Consider the following 17,939-nt stretch of genomic DNA (forward strand, 5'->3'; position numbering starts at 1 on the left):
TTGCGGCAGGATGCCGGCTTTTCTCAAATGATAAATGCTCATATGTGTCAGATGAATAATCAAGGAAGATGTTTAAAATGTAAAAATATGTGGCTTTCTGCTAAACACAGTGTTGCAGCTTGGACTCTCGAAATAATACCATTACATGTAGCAATATTCCTTAAATTTTGCTACATTTAGTTGCATTACAACCAGAAAATCTTTGTGTTTCGGTAGGCAAGTGGAAGGGAATGAAGTGATGGTTTTCATAATTTGAGAAAGCAACCAAACGCCTTCAGAAATCACCTAATTACTAAATCACACTGTGTGTAATTTAATTTAAGCTCTTCTGTGAAGAACACTGAAGTTTGCGAGTAACTACAGTAACTAGAGGAGAGATCTGGAGCTCAGTTGTGAGAATCATATGGACTATAAGCTGTGCTCTCTACAAATCCAGCTTTTGTGGAAGAGTGGTGAGAAGAAAGGCAATGTTAAGAGAAAGCCACAAGAAGTTTCATTTAAAGTTTGTCGAAAGTCACGCATGGGACACAGCAGACATGTGGAAGATGGTGCTCTTGATTTGACGTGAAGATGGATGGAGCCTGAAAGGAAACCAATTAGTAGCTGCCAAAGACTTGAGACTGGGAAAAACTGCACCTTCTAGCATAAATACATACATGCACAGCCATTAAGATGCTACGAATACAGATATTGAATCAAAAAAAACATTTCACACGTTTCAGATGTTTTTGTGGTAAAATAACAGAAAAAGAAAAACCCAAGCCTGTTTTTATCTTTGCCTCACAATTACGCGCTTTGTGATATATCAATGAAATTGCCAGTATAATACATTGAAGGTTGTAGTTGTAACATGACAAGCTGTGAGGAAATTCTAGAGATATGAATCATTTTGTAAACCAATCTGTCTTATTCATGCAATTTTTGGTTCTATGAAATCAGTGCAGGGCTTTGTTTATGAGACTAATTCAAGCTATTTACAAGTGCGGATAGCGCTTAGGCAGACTCACAAAACGAGAGCTTTACCTGGTGCCATGAAGGAAAAGGAACTTGCCAAAACAGATTATGAACAAAAGCATCCTTATCCCCTCCTCCTTCATCTGAGATTTCTTCATCTTTCTCCAACCCTGTCTGGCACTGTGCTGCCCACTCCTATAACTTCAACTGTCCTCCGGCTATTTTCTCCTCATTTTTCCTCTTGTCTGTCTCTCTCTCCACATCCTGTCTTTACTTGTTTATTTTATTGTGCAGCCTCCCCTCTGCTTTCTTTTCCATTTTTTTTTGGGTGACTGAATCATCTGTGATCCCACCGAGTTGACAAAGTGTTGTGCTTCTCTCTCCAGGCTTCCAAGTTAAAAACAGAGCATAAATAAAAGTTTTCTCAAAGAGCCGCGGGGGATAGATAAAAGCTGCCAAAACACGTGGTAACACAGCCGAGGCTTGGCTATCACGACAATGACCCCTGATCTGTTGCAAGAGACTGCGGCCGTAAGCTCATCGCATTTATTATTTATCCACTTGGAAAGGAAGACTCTTCCCCGTCTTTCTCTGCACTCATGTATAATCCTTGCCCCCCCGCGCCTCCCTAAGTCCCGGCTCATTCACTTTCGTCAGACAGTGCTCTCTTTGCTCTTCTGTCCAGATACTCCTCTCTAAGTACCCCTCAACTTTCAAAATGTCTTTTATTTTTACATGAAACACCTTTTTATTCTAAAAGATGTTGTCCAAATGTAAAGAACGTAAGTCGAACAAAGGAATCTGAAAATACACACAATGGTTAGAGCGCACACCAAAGTGCACTTTTTATGCCTGTCATTTTAGAACAGGGGTGTAATGGTTCACAAAAATCACAGTTCGATACATTTTTTTAACAGACTTCAATCAAGGAAAAAAAAGTGGGATTAATTTCAAGAAATTAATCCCACTGACAACTCGTGGGATTAATTTCTTGACGGAAAACCTTATAAAGGAGCATCTGGTCATTATGTTCTTTCCACTTCTGGATTCTGGATAGCGCTCATTTACCCAACCTCTAGCCCAATGACTACGTTGAGTTACCACAGACATCCGGCGTTCATTTCACATCAATATGCAAATTAGAAATGCATCCAATAAGAAACATAGTTTCTCCTGACGATGCCACACGGTTTTGATCTAGATGTCACAGCATGGTCTGGTGCTCAAGGCAAAACAGAGAACCGAACTCATACATGATTCCAATGTGCAAAAGCGACAGACAGAAGAGGAGCTGAAAAGGTCCTTTTCTATACCAGAGTTTCTTTACTTCTTTTTATGTTCCAAAACTGCTCATCTTAGCACAACAGAGTCGCACACAAGCAATCTTTAAATATACAACAGATGGAGTCTTGTAAAATGGCAGGAGGGGAAATAGTTTCAAGCAAGAACAAACAGTATACAGAAGCACATGTCACATCCTCTGGGAAACACACCCTAAATATTTACAGTTATTAAACTGAAAACATGAGCCTTCAAACCGAGACCCCATTTTGACTTGCATACGTTGTAAAATATTGATGGGCACTTCAATCTTCTTTGCAATGTGAACATTTTTAAAATAGTCATGCCATGATAGACAACTACAAAAGTGCTGCTATGTTATAATGGAACAAATGACAGCAGCAAAGTGTTCTTAGCAACTGACAGGCTCTGGTTCATATTTGTAACTTCCTGACAGCATTAGAGATTTGATTTATACCTATAATAAGTGTTTCTAAGGAAAAAAAAAAGTTTAAAAGTGTCTGAAATTTTGACTGAAATGGGTTCTTGTAGAGAAAAACAAAAAGTCTGCACAAGAATGAAAGTAGAGAAAAACATGAGGGAGAGGCACCTATGGGTTTTCCAACATGGACAGGGGTTCATGTTTGAATTTTTACAAAATCTGAAGCAAAACGCCAAACTAAAATTTGCAATTTGGTAGACTGGGATATGTTGAAGCTGTTGTGGCTGAGCTGTCTGCTGATTGAAACTCAGAATGGACAACATTTTATTTCCAAGAGTTTTAAAATGGTCTGAATAAATTGAGGACATTTGAGAAGACACCTAAATGTCCATACTCTTCTAAACGGTGGCAGCACAAATATTTGAAAAATATCACCATTTAACTAGAAAGATTCAGATTTCTACATGCATGAAGTTAACATTTGTGTTTAGATGCGTCAAGATTTCCTTATTTTTGCCATTTCATTCAGAACGTTTCTCACATTCGGGTAGCATTCGGTTTTATCGAAATAACCACTGGCAGACAAAAAAGAAAAGACGCGACACCATTTTGCCTTTTCCTGAATAAAAATTATTTCTTAGAAAAGATGTATGGTAGACTGAATAGGGGTACTTTAATAGCCAAAATTCATCCATCTCCAGATGTCACAGTTAGAATTTGGGAATTTTTCTTCCTTATTCTCTAGCTAAGATTCCCCAGGAAGAATAAAAATCAAATTGCCTTATTCTGGTAGTCAATGATAACTTACTTATTCCAACTATTAGACCTAGCTTAAACTGTAATATATTTGACAAATGGGCCAAAGAACTGGGCTTGACCAAAAGGTTTTAGGTATTTCTTTCAAAAAGCTTGATATCAACCTTCTCTACCCATTCCAAAATCAGTTTAGGTGTGTTCTTGGAATAAAAGTCATATTGGGACACACAACAGTGTCAAAAGTTTCCAGTTTCTAAATGCTGATTTGAGGTAAGATTGAAAAATTTGGAGGCCGTCCTCTGTCTTCTTCCTTTTTCCACTTTGTGCAATAAACAAATTCAAAGATGTCCAAACTTTTTCCACCGCAGGCCAAAAGTTGAAGGTACTCTGTGCGCATAACATTTTTTTTTCCCCAATTAAAATGAAAAAAAAAAAACAAGAAAATGATTGTGAATTATTTTCTTCTTCCCTGCTCAGCATAGCAATAGTTTAATTTAAAAGAAGGAAATACATTATTGTAGGCCTGAAAAACAAGTAAGATATTTGCCTTAGTAAAAAATGGGTGAAGAATTTCCTAACATATTTGTGGCCCACTTCCAATGATGTCAAAATAAAAGCAGAAAACGTAACCAAACATTTTGCATTGAACACAAAATAAAGCTGTCATTGAAAATATACTATAAAATTGCAAATTTGCAAATTAGTACCACAAAATTACAATTGTAGTGAAAGTTGTACAAAGTACTGGCTCATTGGGTCTGAATATAAATGCAAGCTACACTTTAGTTTTAAAGGTGAAAGACTTAGAGCTGTGAATACTTTTGACAACCACTGGACATCTCATCTGAAATTTGGTGAATCAGTTAAAATGTATAATAACTTAGTGATTAAATGGTCTGCCCACTCAACTGCTACTTATATGAAGATAAAGCAAGCACCAACCCAAAGCAGGATGACTCAGAGTCCTAGGAAAGGCAAGCTTAAGCTTTACCGCCTCAGAAGCTACAGATTGAAAAGTAAATTAAAGAGTAACACCAATTAAAAAAAGGACATTTAAAAAAAAAGAAGAAAAAAAAAAAGAAGTTAAATATAATATTGGTCACAAAGCAAGTTCAAGTTTGAGGACAGGTTTGGTATGCAAGCTCCTGAGGCTGTTTACCTGCAGACCAGAAGGCCTGCAGAGTGCAGCTACTCAGTGTGTTCTGCTAAGCTCAGTTCATCCATATTACATACACACCACACAGCAAGGCCAAACAGCTCAGCACCAAAATGGTGTGTCACAGCAAATGATCCATGACAGTGACAGGGGCGAAAAGGCCTTGTAGCATGAATCAATGATTGGGGCGATGAGGAGCTTAGATGATGACATTTCATGCACCCAATCACGCATGAGCACCTGCTGGTGATTCTCTCTGTAATCCCTCTCTGGGCTGAGTAACATTTAAAGTAAACACAGGTGTGAAGGCCTTGATGCGGTGACCTGGCTCAATTTACTTCACTGCTCTCTGCAGATTTCCATTTAACTGTTTAAGGCCTGATGTGGTAGTTGGTGAGAGAACTGTGTTGGGATTCAGCACGATAACTACTTTCACCTTAAACACCAAGTAGAAACAGCATCGCATTAACAAGTTTTGACAAACATGGCAGCATTTTGGCTTGACGTCATCTGTTTTTTTTTTGTTTTGTTTTGTTTTTGTTTGTTCTTTTTTGTTATGTCGGAGAGAAATTACCCTTTGTAGACTGTGGTCATTGATGTAAAGGCCACAATATTCCCAAAGACTTGCACTCAGACATAACAGACCCTCCAATCTTGACAGTGGTGGCATTTGGATGCCCTGCTGTATGACTAATCATTCAAAATTAAGTCACAAAATCTATTCCCACTGTCACCCCTCATACCCTCGATGCCTCTTTCTCCATATCACTCCATTCCTCCTCCAAACTGGCTAAATGTCAGCATTTCAATTGGGCTCATTAATACCTTCCTTTTTAGATGTCTCTCCAGTTAAGTAGTGTGTTGGGATGCTAAATGAGGGAGAAAGAATGATGGATGGGAATGGTGAGATATATATATATATATATATAAAAGATAAGATACAGGGAAAACTTTCCAATTCCATCTTTTTGTGAGGCTTTGGCTCTGAATCATGTGGCAGGTGTTTCCACTGACACAGCTGGTATTGGAATGACAATATTTACAGTAAAACTACATTTATTGACTCCATTTTCCTCTTTTCCATCATCACAACATATTTATTCCTCTCAATTAGCTTTAGCATTTTGGACTACATCTACAAATGTGGGCACCAAGGGCAGGATGAGTTAATGCAACTGTCTGACTTAATTTCAGACAGCGGGGCAAAAAGGTCATTTTGTAATTTTATGTACTGTAAATACGAAGTTCATACTATTATTGGCAAGCAGAGCATAAATGAATGACACTAAGAGTATAACAACACATCAAATATTACATCCAGTCCTTTTTGATGTCATTTAACTTGCGTAAAATCCACTTATACGTTGCGCATTTCTATATATAGTGCATGTATATAGAGAAAAATGTATCATTTACACAACCACATGCAGAATATACAAGAGGAATTTAGGTGCCAAACAGAAACTGAGGTGAAAACAAAACTTATGAGAGGCCAAGCAGACAGTGAGGATCTGAGGAATTACTGATGTAATGTCAAAGAGGTGAGTGGAAGGATGAAGGAGCACACAACAGGTGGATCAGATCTGTAGGAATACACAATGCAGCTGGGCACCTCTTCTAGCACTGCTGTTTTTTTTTTTTTCATTTCCATTCTTCATGTATCCACTCTGATTGTGATCAATAACTTTTGAACTTTTCTCTTATGTTTTTAAACCTTAGATTGTATATTATTCAACCTTATTTAGACCCCTTCTCTTATTTTGTTTATTGCTTTGTTGTCATTTACAAATGCACAATCCACAAATAAACTCGACTTTATTTGGAACTACATTTTATTTTAGCTAAATTTAAGAGAAGAAAATCTATTTCAGTCGATGCATGTTAACTACACCAGGTGCGATTTGACCCCATTTTAAAACCTCATCTTTCAAATGATCAAACTAGTGATACATTTGTTTGGACTGGCATGTATTATACCGTTTATTCAACTATAAAACATACATTCATTATGTTTTATGACAAAACATTATGTTGTTTTGTCATCTGGTGCTTACAAATGTTTCCCAGACAGCTTCCATATTTTTATGAGTTTTCTTCCTGGGTTTTCTTTCATAACATTTATTTCGTGTCTCACAATGAGAAATGCCCCCTGCATGACCTCATCAAAAAGCTTAAATTTGATGAGGTGCTATCCTTGAATGGCTGACACCAGTGATGTCTATGTGAGGAGGGGCAAAGTGCTAAGGTCTATCGTGGGACCTTCCCACTGTTCTAACTGTTCTATCCGTTTCTCCCTTTGAACCTCTGGGAGAAGTTGAGCTTAGATTATTATCCTTTAAAACAACCTTATTGCTTGCTTTGACCTCAGCTAAGCGAGTTAGTGGAATTCATGCCCTTTCTGTGTTTCAAGGCTGTATTAATTTTTCCCACAGCGACATAAAGGCCGTCCTGCAACCTAACCCAGCTTTAGTTCCGAAAGTGTTGTGTTCATGCTCTCTAATAGAGCTGACTTCTTTTCACTTGTCTCCATTTGCTTCGGAGGAGCAAAGGCATCCACATAATTTGTGACCAGTGAGTGCACTCCGGATTTGGACAGCGCGCGAGGTTTTAGGAAAACCAATCAATTATTTGTGTCTTGGGCAAAACCACGTACAGGAAAGCCTGTATCAAAGCAGTATCTTTCACACTGGATTGTGGAAGATATTACTCCGGCATAAAGGTTAGTGATGGAAGGAAGATAACCCTAATAAAACAGGTTTAATGAGAGAACAACATTAGAACATTATATAAAGCTAAAAAAGTTGGTTTTACATTATAACACTGCTAATGCAGCAGCTGTTTATAAAAGTTTCTGCCAATTGCCTCATTATATAAAGTGGAAATTTCATTACATGTTTTGGTTTCCAGCAGCCGAAGTACATGTTACTCTAAAGAAACAAGCTTTGTTTCTTTTTATATATACATTTCACATTATGTAATGCGAAAGCACTATGGCCAGGTCAAGATTTGCGCCGTCCTTCCTGCATCCATTCTTCAACAATTGTTATTAGCAAATTTGCCAGGAATAAAGAGATGCATAATATTCCAACGACAGGAAAATCTCACCTCCTTGTTTGAAGCATGAAGAAAAGCAATACATCACAACAGCGAGGTGATATTATCTGTGCCAGTGCTCTTCGGTTATCCAATTCAGAAGTACAAATTGCTGCATATTTGAACAAAATCAAGAAAATAAAACATTGACTTTGTGAGCATCTGCAAGCGTGCTGTGACTAGGCAGGTGTTTCTATTTTACTCTTGCATTTCATTTTAGGTCAAAGTGTTAATATCTAATAGCTTTCATAAAAAATACAGCAGCCATCACAGCTTGTTTGTTTGCACCGGTGCTGCAGGTGAGCAGTACAGACAACTGAATAAATTGAATAGGACTTTGGCCCTGAGGTAACCTGTGGGACATCGTTAGAAGGAAGCTGTGCTGATTAGTAAAGGACCCAAGGGTTCAGAAGAAGAATAATATCAACTCCGATTCTGCCTGATTTTTCCCTTGTCAAATACTCTACTCAATTGACTGTTTTTTTTTCTCCTGAAGCAATTTCTTTCTGCTCCTCTGGCTCTTTGTCTTTTAGCTGCAACAAGACGCGATGGGGTCAGTACCGACTGAATCTGTAGCACAGCTTCAGGGCAACTGGCTGCCATCAGTGGCAGCTCTGCGTATGGGTGGCAGGAGCCTGCATGATTAATCTTCTGCAGCTTTCAGCTGAGCCGTTGACACAATGAAAAGTTGCTCATATTAAAAGAAAAAAAAAATGTAATGAATAAAATAGTAAGCGTGAGTGAATGTGCTCCTGCATGGATTAAATCTGGGTGGCAGCTGAGCTGTGAACATGAGAAATATTTAAAGCCGACCGAAATTTAGACTAATGAAAGTTATATCAGAGCCCCACTACAAGAATCCTGCTAACGCGTTGGGTTGCCGAGGGGAAGAGAGAAAGGGAGACGTGGCATCACTTCATTTGAAATGAGACTTGCCCTTACTGCAAGATGTCTTTTACAAGATTAATTAACAGATCCGCTGGATGTACTCTCCTTTAAGAGTGCATGTGTGTCTGCCTCAGTGTGAGTATTTCATCAAAGCCTGCCAGATGTGAGGAGTTCACCCAATTAGTTAAAGAGTCCGGGCCCACACACCTGTCTACCTGAGCACACAATGGCCTGCGGCTGCGCACATGCATTTGCACATTAATTAACCAAATTCGACCATGAATTAGTCAGTGAGATAACATAATGACTAGCCACTCAAAAGCTGGTTACACTAGGGAGGGGAAAGGGTGGAGGCAGAATCAAACGTGTGCTGAGGCGAGATGAACAGACGTGTGCCTGAGAATTATGAAATGAATATAGATGTGATTGTAGAGTTAATTTTGCAGCTTTAAATAAAAACTACATTCATTGTTGTGATAAAAACAATGAATGTTTTATCACAATTGATTCAAAGTGGATTGCACATGATAGTCACATCTGCAAACATAATTAAATACATTTTCATCTTAAAGTTAAAAAAAATGACTTTCTTTGGCTTCTTTTTTTAAACCTTTTAGTTTCCCACAATTTTTTTTTCCTGTTCCATCCAAGGATCCTAAAGTGATAAATCATCATTGTGTCTGAACATAAACGACATAATGAAAGACTGATGAGATGTAGAAAGAGGAAAGCTTGACATAGCTTTAAAATATATTTTCCATGATTAGATTACAGCTGGATGTTACGTCTTCTAAGGTGACAAATGTTTCACATCCATGTGTTAATATGTTCCTGTCATGTAAAGTAATTTTATACAGTTGTGCTCGTATGTTTACATATTCTTACAGAGTGTTTTTGATTTCCTAGTAATTGTCTAAAGAACATGAATGATAAGACAAACATGTTTTTCCCCCCTCATCATTAGTTGTTAAATGAAGGCATTTAGTGAAACAAACCATTTTACACTGATAAAATGTGTAACACACACTCAGAACGCTGATAGACAGGAAAAAGGACAGAAATGTAAAAAACCTTCAAAAAGCATCAAAAATTACTGATTAGAGGCAACTTTAAAGTGTTATAAGAAGATCTGGCTATGTGGAAGCAAAGTATGCAGAATTTAGGAGCAAACCACTTTGCTCAATTACATTTCCCACAGAAATGAGTGATTTCTTGGTCCACCCCTTCTTCTGTTTTCTAGTTCTCCAAATTAATTCTTCTTTTCGCTCCTTAATTTCAAGTACACCCTCAAAAAGAATTATAACCAAGCCTCTATAATCTCCTGCAAATTAATAATTTTTAGCTTTTTGAAAAAAAAAAAAAAAAAAAATGCTGGGAATAAAACGTCATTTCTCAAGTGCTACAAAATTAACACTCCATGTGCAGGGGGTAAATGATTGCCATTACAAGCATGCGTGTGTTTGCATCACCTCTCTGTCTTTGAGCACAGCCTGAGTCCTGTAGAGCAGCAGAAGACGGACGTCGTGGTCTATCAGACTGAAGTTACTTTCCAGGATCTGCAGCACGTCGATGCGAGGCCTCACCGGGAGGGATGCGTCACCGCAGAACGGACGCAGCCAAGCCAGCAGGTCATCTGAAGTCACAGTGCTGTCACTGATGGAAGAAGGGCAGAGAGACGGCAGTCAGACAGACCAAGAGAGATAAGGGAAGCTCAGACTGGCAGAGGATGTGTGTGTGTGGGTTACTCTCAGAAGAGATCAACAGGTTGGGCTTATGTGTTTCCAAAAAAAAAAAAAAAAAAAAATAAAAAAAGCCTGCACAGAATTACTTCACAGTGATAAACAGCCTAAAAGCTAGATGTGAGTGACATTTAAGAGTCCTGAAATCATTCAGCAAAAAAAAAAAGAAAAAAAAAAAAGCATAAAACCTGAGTCGATAATAAATAAGATCTTTAAGGCTGCTTTTCTGGCCTGAACAAAATTTGAACTTTTGCCAGTGTACTCAGTACTCTATAACACCAGTCAAAATCTAATTATTGCACACAAATAAAAATGTTTTGCAGTGCAAATGTAGAAATCTACAATTGATTGACATTCTCGTCAATACCCGAACTTAATTAGCCACAATTTTGTATTCAGTACAATTTTGTATCAAGTGGGTCTCAGAAATCCTGATTATTTTTAATTTTATGCCATTCTGTTGTGGATTTGCCGATGTGCTTTGTCTTAGGACTCGTTTTCAAGATTCACACAACCTTGCAGTTGAAAAGGATATGTTTACTTCTTGAGGATCACAAGTCCTCAAGAGGTAAGATTAAACTTTCAATAGGCATGAGGGGACAAGTGGAACCTACCCGCTCTGCACATTGTTGTGCACAGACGCCACCAACCCCTCCAGGACCCCGAGGGGTTGAGGGTAATTTGTCAGGGCAGTTTGGTCTCCACTGAAACGAAAATAAAAATCAAAATTCTATTTAAAACAATGCAGGATCATAATAACATTTTTGGTAAAGTCAAGGGACAACAAAGTGCTTGCTTGAGACAATTAAAAAAAAACAAACAAAAAAAAACACTGTTTTTAAAAGTGAACCAGAAAAAAGTTAAATAAACAAGCAGTAGAAAAAACCTCATAGGCTCTATAAGTTTGGTTAATTAACATGATCATTTGAATTCTCACGTCCAATGGGTTGTAAATTAAATTGATTTAAAAACACAAACTAGCAATCTGAAAGAGAAACTGGGACATCATTAGTATTTCTGTTTTTGTGGTTCTGACATCTGCCTCTTTTCCCCGTGTTGTTCCTGGGACCGTATCCACGCAAAAGACTCATATCTTGGCATATATAAACCACAAAACACACAAATGTTCTTCCACAAATGAGGGAGATGAGACAGCATTTTCTCTTTTGCATTTTCCCACTTGGATTTTTCTCCTTGGAAAACACACACGCACAGACGCACACAAACAGAGTGGTTATGACAGATACAAAAGACAGCCATTAGCGTTAGGCTCGGCTCTGCCTGCTGCACCAGACCGGAAAGCTTTTCGGGGGAGCCAAAAACCAGACTGGCTCATTCATAACTGCCAAACACTTTCAGGACAGCCCTAAAACAATAAGTAAAGGCAAATTTCTGAAAGCCATGAACACGACAAAGAAAATCCACCTCTAATTGGATACAGCGAAGCTCTGCGTAAGCATACATACAACCAACAACCAGATATATGGAAGTGTGGATGAAGTCTGGAGGAGAACATCTACACGAGGGTGCACTACTTATCGGAAGACAATGAATCAGAGAAAAAGCACAAAAACACATGCAAGACAGAGAGTGTGTGTTCATCACAAGTAGTGCATGCGCGTCTGCATGAATACAAATGAGAATCTGCGGATGTGCACAATCATCTTCTGCTGGTGTATAAATGCAGGTGCCATTAATCTGCACCATGCACCATTGAGCAGCCATAAAAAGCAGGAAATGAGGCAGGACTATAATCAAGGTGATTGGTGCTCATTTATCAAGCCAATCAAATGGCCAGATTAGATCTGGCCCCGTCGGTATAACAAAAGAGGTCCTCGAGGCTGAAAGGGCAACCAGAATGAGTAGAACTTCCTTCCTTTTAGGTCATATCAATAACCCAGAATCTCCTCAATTCTCTGTTTTTCACCAAGCTCAGTAATGACTGTATAAAGTTTTTGCACGCTGAGTCACACAATATCCACGTATTTGGCATGGCTTTTAAATCTAGCAGCTCCACAGGCATGTCAGCACGAATCATCTCTCCGTTCCTTTTGAGTGCTCAGAGCTGAACTCCCACAGGCAGTTTCTGTACATTCAGGCTTCTCTTTTGACAGTATTCTTCCCAACAGCATGCTGAGCCCGGAGTGGACCGATATGCTGAATATTTTCTGATAAGTGCCAACAAAGATCAGGTTGTGGGAGTTGTGTTAAGGTGGCCTGATCCTAAGCCTCTTTTTGTATTCGTATATAATTTTAACACATATTTAGTATCATTGTTTTTATTGTATCATCGTGAGAGACAGTATGTGTGAAAATATAGCAAAGGAACGATGCTGTTGTTTAGCGTGCATTTGTATAAAATATAATAATGATAATAAAAAAAAGATAGACAAAAAAACTGATTTTCTTTCAGCAAGCAAAAAAAAAAAAAAAGAAAGAGAAGAGAAACAGAAAAAAAAAGTTTTGGCTGCATGTAGATTTCTGTAACAATTAAGATACCTAATGATGTGGTCTATTTTAAAAAATATATATATTTTTACCATATTTTCTAAAAAAAGAAAAAAAAAAAAAAATCTCAACTCAAAAATTCAATTAAGTTTGCATTTTTACTCAGCAAAGCCTCTTTAGCATTCTGTTTGTGGTGAAATAAGAAAAATGTTAAGCTTTGTTTCTTAAAAGTTTCTAACGATATAATTTTTTTTTTTTTTTAAAACTAGTGTGTGAAATGTGTTTTGAGCGAGGCTGTCAGAGAATTAAATTACATCCATGTACAGCATCTAATTTTAGGTTGAGTTCGGTTTTCAGTGTTTATACGTCAATTAAGCAGGGAACGTTCAGGCTTTCAAAACAAAGCTTTTAAGAGTTTTCCACGGCAATAGGTCAACATAGTGAATCAGTAAGTTAGCTATGTCCTCACACAGGAGTGAGATACTATTTCTTCTTTTGCAAACGTCTGTAAATGTGTATGACGAACCCTTTATTTTGGCGTGTAGTTTTGATTCCTCACTTGAGTTCCTTGTGCTCTGACAAGAGAGAAAGTGAGAAACAGAGAGAAAGTGAGTGATCTTACCCAAGTGCTGCCACGACCCTCTGCACAGCCTCCTGAAGCACAGTTTTGACAGACAGGTCGAGCGGTCCAACAGCTACAGACAGAAGCTCTTTAATCTGCTCCAGAGGATGTCCGTCAGTTGCCATTTTGACTGCCAACTCGCAAATTTTTGACCTTTCAGACCGCGACAAATCATAAAGTTGACTGTAGCGCTGTCGCTGTTCCTAAAGTAGAGAGAGGTAAAAAGAGTAACGGCTGAGACAAAACCAAAAAGAGTCTGTTGAACGGAAACGTTTTATTGAATTGCGTTAGGGGTATTTTAAAATGTGGACTACATCAATTAAAGATGTTTACGTCTGTACATTACAGACCTTTGGATGTACATTTGTAGGAGTTAGGCTTTTGTCTTAGTGAATCCCAAACCTCTTTAAATTTAAATGTCTTTTAACTTTAATGCTTTTGCCTGCAAAATATGTGTCTTTCTCGCAGATATAAACCAAATCATTTCTTCTAATGTATTCCATTAGAGATGCTGGTATAAAAGATGTACACTTAATCCGCTATGCACTTTGATCATGACACGAGTACGTTTTTTTTTTTTTTTTTAATCAAATATGGGCTTTTGTATTACCGAGACAATATTAAGGACTTGATACTGATATCTTATTATTGTTCCTTCTGTTGAAATGAGACAGAGATCATTTATATGAGATACTTAATTATAATATTATATCCATCAGCGGTGTGCCAGCTAAAGCCTGAGGAGTGCCTGATTGGATAACATTTTATATGCAGCAGTTTCACTGTGGTCCCTCATGTTCCTGGCAATATAGTCTGAGGCTGAGCGCCTGATGAAAAAATACAGCGATTTTGGTAATATGCCAATTATGTGCAATGGACATGATGATGAGTGAATGTGCTATAACATTAAGCTTTCAATTCATCAGTCCTTGCTCCGGCTCTGAGAGGAATGAAAATTACGGAGCAGGATTGAACTTTTCAGTAAAATAACGCAGAGAACAGATTTTGATTGGGATGTTTATTCTGGAGAGCAATTCTGTGTCCATAGCACTTTGCCAGTTTGCAGAATCAATCTCCAGTGTAGATTATTGTGATTTCATGTGTTAAACTACCACAAAGTGCATCTTAAATGTAATGTTCAACATTTTATGGCCTCATGAATGAAATCTGAATAGTGTGGGATGCATTTATTTTCCAAGTCCACAACTCTATCCTTGAGTCGTCAGCTTACTTCTCTGGTGTTCACGGTGCTGTTTGTTCATAAATATTCTCTTAATAAAATCTGTGAGTCCTTCCTGGAACAACTGCATTTATACAGAGATTCAATTAAACACAGTCAGAACATGTTTCCTATTTAAAGCTGGGACCTAAACGCAGTTGGTGGAACAGAATTTTACTTAAGGACATCAGAGGGGTTCAATGGAAATAAACATCACACGTCTAAGATTATTTGTAAATATATTTAGATTAATATACCATTATCCTTACACTTTACAATCAAACATTGTTCTGTAAGCATAAAAACAGTTCAAGCGGTATAAATACTTTTGCAAGGCAGTGTGTATGATATCCAGAGCAGGAATTTTGTTCTCCTATTGCCAGGTCAGTGCACCTGTTGTTGCAGTGGATCATGTCCTGTTGATAAATGAACTCTTTATAGCCCAAAGAACCCATAGAACTCCATATATCCATCTTTCTCCCGCTTTCTGGCCTTTCCCACTCCTTAATATGCTTTTTATCCTCTAAGGATGCAATCGCTTCACCCACTAAAATAGGTGAAGTTTCATTAAAGGGGATAACGTGTCTGATAACGTGTTCTGCACACATGCACCTGTGACTCTGTCCGAACGCTCTGCCTTGTAATGCTTGTACCTTCGCCTCTATTATGGAGGATTTGTGCTCTTAAACACAGATAAATTGGGGGCTAAATATCACCAACTTACATGGTGTGGCGGTCAAGCCGGTTCTCAGCGCAGCCTCGTGGTCGCATAGCAACACCCAGCTCACCAAATCACAACGGTCCGTTTCTCTGGCCAAGCATCCATTTAGTGTTTGCACATGTGCATGGGGACAGCGAGGCGACAGCGGGGTTAAGTCAGAGTGACTTTATTTAATGAGATACAGCATGGTGCATGTGCCATGTATATGTCCATATGGAGGGGGCTCATTTTAAACAGCAGACAGTAGATTTACATTAATATACCCTTGACCGGCCTCTGTGTGCCGTGGAAGAGCTTAGCAGAGCAGAACCAGCCAAAATATGCAACCACATATACAGAATAAACACTCGCAAACACCATCTGGAGGTCAAACTAGAGGCCATCTCATGGTAGGGAAATGAGAAATGCCTGCTTGTATGCGCGTGCGTGTGTGTCAGAATATCAAAAACACATACCCAAAAGACTGGAAGACTGGTCAACATGCCTGTTGCTTCCATCCGTTGCAATACTTTGCATACTAGCATTTAATAAAATAAACCCAATGTATTACAGGTGAGTAACTTTGCAGAGGTAACCCATACCAATGCAAAGGGCAGGGCTGCCTGAATATAACTGGCTTAAATGTAGAGTTTATTTGCCTTGGACTTTCAGTTTTTTGCCCTTTGTTTATCAGGAAATAAACTAGCTCTTGATGTATGCTATTTTTTTTTCTAAACCTAGGTGTTTATGAGGGAGGACTCCCAAATGTTTTTAATGCTACTTTTGTTTGCAGACTTGAATTTGAATATACCACCGATACTGGCACAGTTGCCATAGTGGGCCATGAGCGAGTCTCACAAAGGACTAAAGAAAGTGAGCTTGATGCTAAAGCTTCATAGGATGCGTTTAATTTTTCCCATGACTGATTTTAGAGTTTTTTAAAGACTTCTGTGGGACTAGTGGACATTTATTCCACAGTTTGCAGAAAGACAAAATAGGTAAACAAGGGGGAAGATATGGAGGAAAGGCCCCAAGGCTGGGTTTGAGATACATGATTCACCAGTCCCTGATATCAAATTTAATAAGAATGTTTTTTCTTATTTTAAGTTTAAAACACCTTTTTAGCTCATCAAAGGATAAAATAAAAATCCTCAATTTATTTAACAACAAATAATTTTGTGTTTCAATCCATTTTGGGTAAAACAATTATGTGCATCTTATTGAAAACAAACAAAAAAAATTCTGTGGAAACATAAATAAAACAATTTAAACAGCCTTTAGAAATGCTATCATTAGTACTTTAAAAAAAATATTTTATTACAATACTTTTTTTTTTTTACATAAATACAAATCAGTCCCATATGACTAACATAAAAAAATCTGCATAATATATATATATATATTTCATTTGAAACATTTTCTTTTTTCTTAAGTTGATATTTTTAACACACTGTTGCATAAAGAGAAATTCTCATCCTGAAAGAAAAAAGAAAATATAGCTGAACTGTGGCAGATGTGTCCTACCTGCTGGCTGTCTTTGAGTGACAGGACGAAGGCATGACTCAGAGTGTCCAGGTGGGCCTCGGATTGCTGCAGGTGTGCTAGAGCCTCGTCAGAAGTCATTCCTGTTGGGTCCGTACCTTCATGCTCTCCACTATTATCAATTCCTTTCTTCCTGTTCTTTTCGGCCAGCTGGCGCAGGGCTCTGGAGGCTCGCTTTATCACCTCCGACCTTGCTTGGACGCTCAGCTGGACGGGGAATAGAGGACATGGAAGGTCATAGGACGAAGGACGGGGAGAAATGTGATAAGAAAAGCAAATGAGTGGGGAAGATTGAGGTCAAATTGAGCAAAGAGAGGGAGGACAGGATTGGCAGGTGATATTTATTAATTCAGAACATAACATGCTGAAGGTATGCGATCGATCTCGATGGAAATAATATCAGGAACCTGAAGTGTAAATGCGCGGGAGAAGCAGGTCAGCGAGAGAAGCGTGTGTAAGAGACATCATAGAAGTCAGGCTAATGTGATTGATTTTATTCAGTGTGAGCAGGTTAACTATTCATGCGGAGAGGAGAGGGCCTTTGGCTGAAGGTTTTACCCTCTTACATGAAAGCAGACAGCCGTTGACATGTTCTGCACACACAATCAAACCGAGGTGGATACACCAACATTATCTGGCTTCACAGCTGCCACTTCTCATTCAAGCATAATAGATATTTTGAAGCCATCAGATTTTTTTTTCTCCACCAGCACAAGATGGTGTTTCAAACATTCAGACCCACAGTATTAAATTGCACCTTGAACTTTTTCACATTTTGTCACGTTAAAAATATACTTTTATCATGTAACATTGTCTTATGTACTGACTACATGTAAGGATGTATGAACATGCAGATAGATAGAAATACAAATATACAAATTGACTACATCGCTTAATATCTCAACCTGATGAATCTTTAACTTTGTTCTGAAAGAAAAAATAAACCATTCTGTGTTGATTAATCCAGTTCCGATTTGACTGTCTTAAATTTGATCAAGACATGCTGTCCGATCTGACCCAAACATAGGTTGGGATTTTTTTTTTTTTTTTTTTTTTTTTTTTTCTTAATTTCCCGGCCAGAATTGTTTTTTTTAAACTT

The 17,939-nt window shown here is 38.1% G+C and overlaps 1 protein-coding gene across 1 annotated transcript in view; it reads right to left on the reverse strand.

The window, feature by feature from the left end:
- Positions 1–17,939, reverse strand: part of LOC106940531 (neuroblastoma-amplified sequence-like) — a 35,813-nt gene that overhangs the window by 13,233 nt on the left and 4,641 nt on the right. The window contains exons 2-5 of the mRNA XM_015023292.1: positions 16,823–17,047; positions 13,380–13,582; positions 10,924–11,013; positions 10,040–10,223 (exon numbers count right to left, since the gene is read on the reverse strand). Of these exons, the coding sequence (XP_014878778.1) occupies positions 10,040–10,223; positions 10,924–11,013; positions 13,380–13,582; positions 16,823–17,047 (702 nt within the window). The remainder of the gene's footprint in view (positions 1–10,039; positions 10,224–10,923; positions 11,014–13,379; positions 13,583–16,822; positions 17,048–17,939) is intronic.

The sequence above is a fragment of the Poecilia latipinna genome, unplaced genomic scaffold (assembly GCF_001443285.1).
Source record: "Poecilia latipinna isolate Pla-1442-1.1 unplaced genomic scaffold, P_latipinna-1.0 Scaffold3268, whole genome shotgun sequence".
Classification (NCBI taxonomy): domain Eukaryota; kingdom Metazoa; phylum Chordata; class Actinopteri; order Cyprinodontiformes; family Poeciliidae; genus Poecilia; species Poecilia latipinna.